Here is a 9,230-nt window from a genome sequence, read left to right on the forward strand (position 1 = left end):
AGCTGTGGGATTGCAAATATAAGTTGCCACTTTAAATGTGTACATAAAACATTTAGGGTCTCTTAGAATAATGTGGATTTTCCTCCCCTTGCTGAGGCTTCCCCAGGGTCATTTTTCTGTGTGATGGTTCAGATACAAATTTCCCATATTCAGGTTTTGAACGAGTGTCACTTTAGCCACCCATCTTCCTGCTTGCTCTGTGCACGTGCAAGCTGCCAACTTGCCAATTTTGGGGACAAGTGGTTTGTAATTACCAGCTCAGTGCTGCTGCTGCACTGTTAATTCTTAGACCATTTAATGTATCAAATTATTCCTTCCTGTGCTATTTAGAGGCAAAGGGCTAAGTAACAGTGATGGCATTAATATTAAATTCTTTAAAACTAATAGGAACCTCTTATTTAATTGTTCTGGCACTCAGCATGTCTGGGGAATACGGTGCCACTGGAAAGCTAATAGAGACAGAGRTCTCATGGTGTATTAACGCTCAGATGCTGCTGCTTTTCCTAGTTGGGTTATTTATGAGTTAAGACTATCCTAACTGTCTATCGGTGCCTTAGAGGCTTAGTTTGATTAAACCCCTTTGTATTGCTAATGCTAATGGAGCTGGATTGRTGCTGGGGATCTGCTGGGAGGGCTTAGCAGAAGGCTTAAGGTAGACATGACTGCTGGTTTCACTGTCTCTGGGCCCTGAGGGAGTGTCTGCACGGGCAGGACCTCCCAGGCCTGGCAGGGTGCTGGGGTGACCCGAGCACCCATCCTGCTGCTGCYGGGACCCTCACCCTTCCAGTGGCTGCTGCATCTCCCGTGTGAGGTGTTCACAATGTACTGGACACACTGTGCTCATTCCTCGTGTCTGACAGTGTTCAGCAGCAGCTCCTGGGGCTCTGCACTGGTTTGTGACTGTGCTGGTKGAAATGCAGGCTCCAGGGGCTGGCAGGGGGTGCCCGTGCTGGGACAGGGCTCCAGGTGCCAGCAGGAAAAGGCTGCACGCAGCAGTGAGACCACGAAAAACTCAAAGAGCCCCTCTGTGCTTCTGCAGCACGAGTGGACTAATGAATGGGRAAAATGCTGAATGTGACAGAAAGCCTTAAATCTCAAAGCAGAGGAAGACGGGCTCCTTCCTGAGGAAAGCCTGGCTGCTGTGCTGGGTGCTGATACTGCTGAAGGCACGCGGGGCTGCTGTGAGCCACTTGGCCCCTCTTCCTGCCCCCAGCAGGCTGTGTCCCAGCCCAGTGGCTGTGTCCCAGCCCGGGTACCCTGCTGTCCCCRTGCAGGGGATGCTGCAGGAAGGTCCTTTCCTCAGGCAACGGAAGCGTGGCAGGGTCAGCAGCGAGACGTGTGAGGTCTGTCCCCTTCCTGTGTYGGTGGCTGCCTTGGATCACACTCGGTCCTCTTCTGAATCAGCTYCCAAGCTGCAAATTACCCTGTTGCCTCTTCTAGTACATATCATCACGYTGAAACTAATTTTCCATGAGAGAGTCAGCTGTTTCTTGATTAGAAGTGCTCCAAAAATACTAACAGAGAAATGATTACAGGAAGACTTCAGTGCTCATTTTATATAATTGGACTTTACTTCCCTGGCTGAAGCTGTTGCACCCACTCCTGGTTTGGGTGAGCACTTGCTCTCCCTGTTTGCTTGTGAGCAGAGAGGTYAAGGTGCAGCATCCCAAAGGTGCCATGCCCTGGGGTGCAGCTGTGTGCCTCTGCTCCAGCTGGTAACAACCTGTCAAGTTTTCTTGTGTTTAAATCGCAGCAGGGTTGACTTGTCCAATGAACCAACATGAATAATCTTCAAGCAGTTATTTGGGCAAATAGATTCTTAAATTTTGCTAATTTTCTGGGTGGGCAGTGAGGGTTTGCTGGAAATTAATAGMAAAAGGAACAAGTCCCCTCTGCCATGGCTCTCCTGTCCTTGCCCAGTTGCTGTAGCTGAGCTGTTGTCACTCCGTGGATGTGCTCTCAAGTGCCACGTGCTCAAAGGGAAGAAAGGCAGCAGGCCGATGTAATTTCCGAGATCATCCTGTGTGATGAGATTAGCAATATATCACAACGGGGRGAATTGCTTTCTGGCTGAACCACAGTTCAGGCCAAGTCCACCACGAGCCTGTGTCTGCAGCAGTGAACGCTCAGGGGACATCAGCATCTCCAGTACCCTGGCTCTGGGAAACGCCTCGTGGGTACAGATGCCCTGGGCTCTGTAGGGTCAGCCAGGTCAGGCTTAATTAATTTAAAACATGGCTAATTTGCTCATCAAAAGGGCAGTAAATGGAGGAGGAGTGATGTTTGAGCTCAATATAGTGATTCCAAAATGCTGGTGCAGACCCAGGCCTGTCCACAGCAGCTCCCGGAGCTGATCTAAGCACCGTGTGCATACAGGGAGTAAAATGTTTGCAACAAGGTGTTTTAAATCTGATTTTCTGATCTGAATGAATTGAGTGTTCTGGATAAATGTGGTGTTTGTGTAGCTTATCTYGTGCAGGTGTTTTGTTTTGTGGGTAGGAGAAGGGGCTCTGGTCCCTGGGCTGATGTTGGTGCTTGGCATGTTGATGGTACRGCTCATCCTTGGCCAGGTATCTCCWYAGTCATCTGCTTCAAGGGGTTAATATGTGCAAAGGCCACTGCTGCCTGCCACAAAGCCGGTGTTGTTGCTGCCCTGGGCTGGTGCTGCTGTGACAGTGCTCAGGATCYGCTGAGCTGGGCCCAGCCACCCGTGTCATGTGGCTGTGGCGAGGCCCTGCTCCGTCTGCGCCGCCGAGGGGAACAAACGGCGCTTTCACTGCGCCCGACAAACCTCCCTCTTCCTCAAACTAACCAGGGATTGGATGCTGATTTGCCTCTCCTGTTCTTTCATGCTTCACCAAACCTGGCTCTGCTTTACCCAGCAAGTCAAAGCATAATGAAGTAGAAGGTGAAATTACTTGATCAGCAGCAGCGAGTTGTTTCTCGCTGCTGACCCAGCTCCATATGGGCTGCAAGATGCAGCCTTGCTGCCCCTTCCTCAGCAGCAGCCTGGTGCCTTATCAAAATACCAGCTTTTCCTTGAACCTTATCCCTGGCATCTATTTGAGCAAATTCCCTGTCTTTCTGAGGAGSAGCAGCACTCGGTACCCTTTGCTGTCATTGCAACAGGGGTACCWTGCTGACAAACTGCACCAGAGCTCACATTTATGCTGTACTGTCAGCAGCTGGCCTGGCATCACTCTGGTGAGCCAAGAGGGGTTGGTGCAGCTTTGCTTGAGCCAGCTCCTGCTCATTGCTGCTGCAACCACTGGCTTMAGGTGCTGTTGGTGGCTTCACTGCAAAGGGTACGTGTATGGGAAGRGAGGGGCTGCAAATGGACATTTTAAATTGCATTTCAAGACATCAGGTTGCCAAGCACTTTGTGCAGCCCCCCTTCTTGCTGAAAATGCTGTGATTTCCCATGGCTCAGAGACAGGCTGGGCATGGACTCCGGGCATGACGTGGGGCTCCATCCCCCTTGCAAATATTTACTGTGTGAAAACAAAATACAGTTGGGATTGGGAAATGCATCTGGGCAGCCTTTCCGGAGCTGCCTCTGTGGGTGCAGAAGGGGGGCAGGCTGAGGGGTGCAGGGTGTGGGTACCCAGGGCTGGGGGTGCTGTGCTCTCTGGTGCTGTATCCAGTGCTCCCAGTGACTSCAGCCATTCCTGGCACTGGGAGCTGCTGGTTTCAGGCTGTGATACTCCTGCTGCAGAAATGACCTGTCTGGTATGGATGTTTCCTGGGGACATTGCATCAGCTACTGCCCTCCTCTGAGCAGGATCCCTGTTGTTTCCTTGCTCCAGTGCCCTCTTCATCCCTCCTGGAGTGTCTTTTGACCTGTTTTTTTTAATTACTGGTGCAGAATAGGCCTCCTAGGTTGCACCTTCTYGGTCACAATCTTCATGCAAGATTAATTTTCCACTTCATCCTTAAGCCTATGGCTGCACCGAGGGGGCTGTGGCTGGCCCAGCGATGCTGTGCTGTGCACAGTGGCTGTCGTGCTGTCCCTGTGGGTGGCTGTCCTGCTGTCCCATGGCAGCTCTGGTGACACAGGGCTGTGCTTGCTGCTGTTTGCTTTGGGGCCTGGTCCTGCCAGCTCAGTGGCAGCTTCAACTGAAACCTAATCAGGCTCAGCCTGAGCTGTGCCAGGGCACGGGGTCAGCACGAGAGGAGRGGAGAGGGGGAGGAAAGGTGGCTGCCCCAGGGACCCAGAGCTTGTGCTGCTGCCTGCCCCAGGCTGTGCAGTGCCAGAGTGTGCCATGCCGTGCTGGGCTGTGCCATGCCAGGGCTCAGAGCCTGGTGTGGGGATGATTTCTGTGCCATCTCTGCCAGGCAAGCGTCAGCCATCGCTGCTGCAGTCTGGAATGGCTGCCCTTCTCCAGGCACACAGCTTGGTTTCCTCTTMTAATGATATTTCCTAATTAAGCCTCCCTAATTAGACAGCAAAAGGTGCTGTTGTTTAAGCTGCAGTGCTGTCTTCCAGCCTGGTTGTCAGGTTTGGCCGGGTCTGTCCCTCTTGTCAGCCAGCCGGGTTTCCAAATGTGCCTCACGCCTCCATTCCCACTCCCTGCCCTTCCCAGCTCTGCCGGCAGCCCCGGCACGGGGGATCCTCCTGGAGGGAGGGAGCTCAAATCCAGCAGGAGGCTGGGAATGCTTCCAAAAGACCCCGATTTCWGTTCCCTACACAAACCCATGCTCATGGAAATATTCCTCCTTTTTTCCCTTGCAGTGAACACCTACCTCTTCATGATGCAAGCCCAAGGCATCATGATCCGGGAGAACATGCGAACTATAGGAGCTCAGGTGTACGAGCAGGTGGTCCGCAGTGCCTATGCCAAGAGGAACAGCAGCGTCAATGACTCAGGTATTTCTGGAGGAATTTTGATTTAACATTCCATTTTCATTGAAAATTAAGTTGAAGGAATTAATTTATACTGGAAGTTTTGATTAATTGTCTGCTGCTTTTATTTTTATATATAAAAATAAATAACATAAAAATACCCCATATATATAGAAATATTATCAATAGATAAAAATTATATTTATTTATTTATATATATAACAAATACTTCTAACTTGTGTAAGGGGTGAAAATCTTAAAAGGTCTGAAATGATGGGATTTGAATTGAAAACCTCTTTGCTTTCCAGGAATTCAACTTGTAGCTTCARCTAGTCTGAGGGTAAACACTTTGAAATCCATTGCAAGGATCAGGTTTCATACTTAAAAAATACCTCGCCAGGCGTGCGCCTGCGCAGAGCCCTCACTCTGTGCACGTGGAGAAGCCTGTGCTTGTAAGGTTCACTCCTCCCATGCAAGGATCAGCCCCAAACAATGCATCAGACTTTGGGCAGGGTTTGGAGTGGAGCACAGCCTCCCCCTCACAGCCTCATCATCATCCAATGTCAGGAGCAGGGTTATGAGTGCTGGTGTAGATATGGCACAGTGAGGACTGCATTAACACTGGGATCAGAACCTTCCCTCCCTGRCTGATTTAGGGTGCCTGGGTGGTGTCACTGCCTGGGGAGTTCATTGTCCCCACACTGCTGTATGACAGCTGGCAGAGGAAACMTGCCTGCCATGTCTGCAGGGAGGGAGCTCATAAAAAAGTCAGCCCTTTTTTGATGCAAAGGCAGGTGCAGTTGAGCTTCACTGTGGGTTGTCACCTGGGCTGGGTACTGAGGGTGTGCTATGGTAATGGGAGCTTACAGGGAAAACTACTTATGGAAATTTGGAACAGTATTAAGCATCCAAAATAACATCTATCCTACTTGAAAAGCCCTTAGGTTCTGTTTACAGCCCATGTTGAGTTTTGAGGTAGTTTGGATACTGTGTACTTGAATGGATAAACAATGACATGATGATAATTACTGGCACGACCCAGCAAATGATTATCCCAGTGGAAAAACTCCTTAGCACATCCSCAGGTGGGAGAGGCTGGAGGGGCTTCCCTGGGAGGGTAAAGGRTGCAGGAATGGGGAGGCAGAGACAGGTGGGGCACAGGGGCTCTGCTCTTGCCGTGTGAAGCAGAGGGAAGTGTAATGCAAATGTTTTTATTGATCCTTTGAGGAGGATTCCAGGCATACTGCACTGACAGTCCTAGCTGGCACTGAGACCTGCAGGAGGACTTGCCTCTCTCCTGCTGGGAAAGAACCTGCTTTCTTCTTTTGTCTCTTCACATTTGGGGAGGTGGCTGCAAATAACAGACCTACAGCTCAGGTGAAAACTTTATTTTCCTTTTCTTTTTTTCCCTTCTTTTTCCCAGATTATGCTCTTGATCTGAGCCACAACGACACCTTTCTGCAAGCCACAACGTTTCTTCCTGAAGACTTTACCTACTTCCCCAACAACACATGTCCTGAGAGGCTCCCTTCTATGAGTGAGTATTATCCTGCCAGCCCTGGGCCCCTCTCGTGCTGCCCATGGCTTTGGAGGGCACACAGTGGCATTCCCAGACTCACCACCGCTGCACCTTTCCCTGCCAGGCACCTAGGGATGAATGGGAGCACTGTTCAGAGCCCAGCTCCCTCCTGGGAAATCATTGTTTACCCACCCTCAGGAATTAATCCCTGCTGTGTCAGAGGCATGTCTCCCTGCTGAAGCAGGAGCCCATCGCTTGGCAAACACAAACAAAAGAGGGATTGTGTGCTGGGAGCTGGTAAAAGGACTCTGGCAGCCCTTTTCCAGGGGCAGTGGTGGCGGGGTGGCTCCCTTGTGCCTCAGCAGTGCTGCCAGCCCGAGCTGTGCTGGTACAGCTGTGTTGGGGCTGCTGTGGGAGATGGCTTGGACACCCCAAGGGAGCTGCAGCTGGGAGAAATGCTTCCACCAAAGCCATCCTCAGGGGGRAAATTGGGCTTTTGAGGGCAAATGTTTCAGGGGGGAACATGCTCTCTGCTGTGGTGGGGGTTTAGTCTGCTGGAAACATGCAGGGAGGAGTAGAGGAGTACCCTGGCTGCTGTGGGGCTCTCATGAGAGCAGCCACAAAGGCTGAGGAGACTGTGGTGTCAGATCAGCAGCATTTCCTGGTTTTGCTGGTGCTGGGGATGGAGGATAGGGATGCAGCAAAATGCTGCCCTAGGACCAAGCGGTTCCTCACCCCTGCTGCTTCCCCCACTCTGCAGAGGGCCCCATTGATGTAAATATGAGCGAGATCACCATGGAGGATATCCACCAGTTCTTCTCTAGAGACCCTTCCATCAAGCTGGGAGGGCACTGGAAGCCGAGTGACTGCCTGCCTCGCTGGAAGGTAACGGGAGCTGGGCTGCCCCGGGCCCCTGCTCAGTGTGGGAGGATGGGGAGTTCTGGGTGAGCASTGGGAAGATGTTAATGGGAGCATCTCTGGTGGGGCTGCATCAGCAGAGCAGTGATGTGAGGAGCACTGAAGTGTGGGAATGCCGTGCCCAGGGAGGAAACCATGAACTCAAGGGCTCCTTTAGTGTCCCCACTGCTGGGCAGAGGTGAAGTCTCCCTTCCACTCAAGATGACACTGAATATTTCCAAAGCAACAATTCCTCAAAAAGTGAATAGGAAATGCACGTGTTGGGGGTTGGAAGGGTTTCAGGGTTGTAGGCTCAGCCCTWTGTGGCAGAGCTAAGACACCTTATTTAGTGCTGCTCCTGCTGCTATAACCAGCATCAGGCAGTGCAGCTCCCCAGCCCGGGTGGTGCAGTGAGAGCTGTGTCCTCTCTCATCAGGTGGCGATCCTGATCCCATTCCGCAATCGATACGAGCACCTTCCCGTCCTCTTCAGACACCTCATTCCCATGCTGCAGCGGCAACGTTTACAGTTCGCCTTCTACGTCGTGGAACAAGTGAGTGACTGCAGGGTGGTGGCACTGCCAGGGCCCAGATGTGCTGCCCCAAAAACACATCTGCCAGCAAGCATGGCTCTGCCCTGTCCCAAAGAGTGTCTCTCAGATCACATCTGTGATCTGGCACATGTGGGGGTCATGTTGCACTGTGTAAGTTGTCACCTTCTGTCTAAAAGTGGCACAGTTAAGAGATGTGCCCAGAAATGACTGGTTTTATCTGCAAAACAGAGATTCGGGAATTTGTGTTGTTGTTTTATTTTTTAAATTCTGTTTTGTAGGAGCTGTTTTTTAAAAACAGCTTTGGAGCAGGTGTTTGCAGTTTAGACAATGCTGCAGGTGCTTTGTGTATSCCTGCAGTAGTTCCAGGCTGCATACCCCAGGCACAGGAATGGTCTGAGCAGAGTTGGGCATTTCATGTCAAACATGACTGTCACTTGGTGTGTTCATGAACCTCTCACTTCAGCTGTTTGGCTTCATCCCCTCAGTAAATGTGACTTCATGTTTAACTCTAGCTTAAAAAGATTGATCAAAATTGTGGGTTTTTTTAATGAGTTTGACTAACAAGGCTTCAGCATCTTCATTTTTGCTCCTGCACTGTAAATTGAGTATTTCAGTGTTGGTTGATCTCRGTAGACTGCTCCAATACATCACTCTTTCATGGTGCCAATGTGGGAGCTGGTTGCCCTCTAGTTTCCTACATTGGGCTGAGAACACACACACAGAGCATGAACTGTAAGGACTCCTCTTGAGAAAGAACTTTCTCTCTGCTAGGCTGGAAACCAGCCCTTTAATCGTGCCATGCTCTTCAACGTTGGCTTTCGGGAAGCAATGAAGGAYTTGGACTGGGACTGCCTCATCTTTCACGATGTGGACCACATACCAGAGAATGACCGCAACTATTATGGGTGTGGACAGATGCCGAGGCACTTTGCAGCCAAGCTGGATAAGTACATGTACCTGTAAGCACTGCTCTTTCTCCCTGCTGCTGTAGCTGTTAGTGAGCCAGTGTTAGATTGAATTTCTTTATTGTTAAGTTGGGAATGAATCTGTGTTTGTTCTCTGGCTCTGTGCAAAGGGAGTGTGAGAGGGAATAGAAGAGAGCATGGTCAGGGCTCAGGCTTTCCATGGGAGGCAGGAGAGCCCCGTGGGCTCTGCCCTGACCTTTCTCTCCTGCTCAGGCTCCCGTACAACGAGTTCTTCGGAGGGGTGAGTGGCCTGACYGTGGAGCAGTTCCAGAAGATCAACGGATTCCCTAACGCCTTCTGGGGCTGGGGTGGCGAGGACGATGACCTCTGGAACAGGTATGGGCTCCCTGGGCTCTGGTGGTGGCTGTGTCAGCTGAGCCTGGCACGTGCTCTGGGGGGACAATTGTCACCTTTAACACTGTCACAGTGCTCTGGGGGGACAATTGTCACCTT

At 51.1% G+C, this 9,230-nt stretch overlaps 1 protein-coding gene across 1 annotated transcript in view; it reads left to right on the forward strand.

Annotated features, from left to right (window-relative positions):
* The first annotated feature begins 4,732 nt into the window (after nt 1–4,732).
* B4GALT5 (beta-1,4-galactosyltransferase 5) overlaps nt 4,733–9,230 on the forward strand; it is an 8,656-nt gene continuing 4,158 nt past the window's right edge. Inside the window, exons 1-6 of the mRNA XM_057385794.1 lie at nt 4,733–4,867; nt 6,267–6,380; nt 7,123–7,247; nt 7,696–7,812; nt 8,584–8,771; nt 8,991–9,113. Of these exons, the coding sequence (XP_057241777.1) occupies nt 4,750–4,867; nt 6,267–6,380; nt 7,123–7,247; nt 7,696–7,812; nt 8,584–8,771; nt 8,991–9,113 (785 nt within the window). The 5' untranslated portion in view covers nt 4,733–4,749. The remainder of the gene's footprint in view (nt 4,868–6,266; nt 6,381–7,122; nt 7,248–7,695; nt 7,813–8,583; nt 8,772–8,990; nt 9,114–9,230) is intronic.

Source organism: Malurus melanocephalus, unplaced genomic scaffold (genome assembly GCF_030028575.1).
Source record: "Malurus melanocephalus ecotype Western Australia unplaced genomic scaffold, MMel_1.1 scaffold_868, whole genome shotgun sequence".
Lineage (NCBI taxonomy): Eukaryota > Metazoa > Chordata > Aves > Passeriformes > Maluridae > Malurus > Malurus melanocephalus.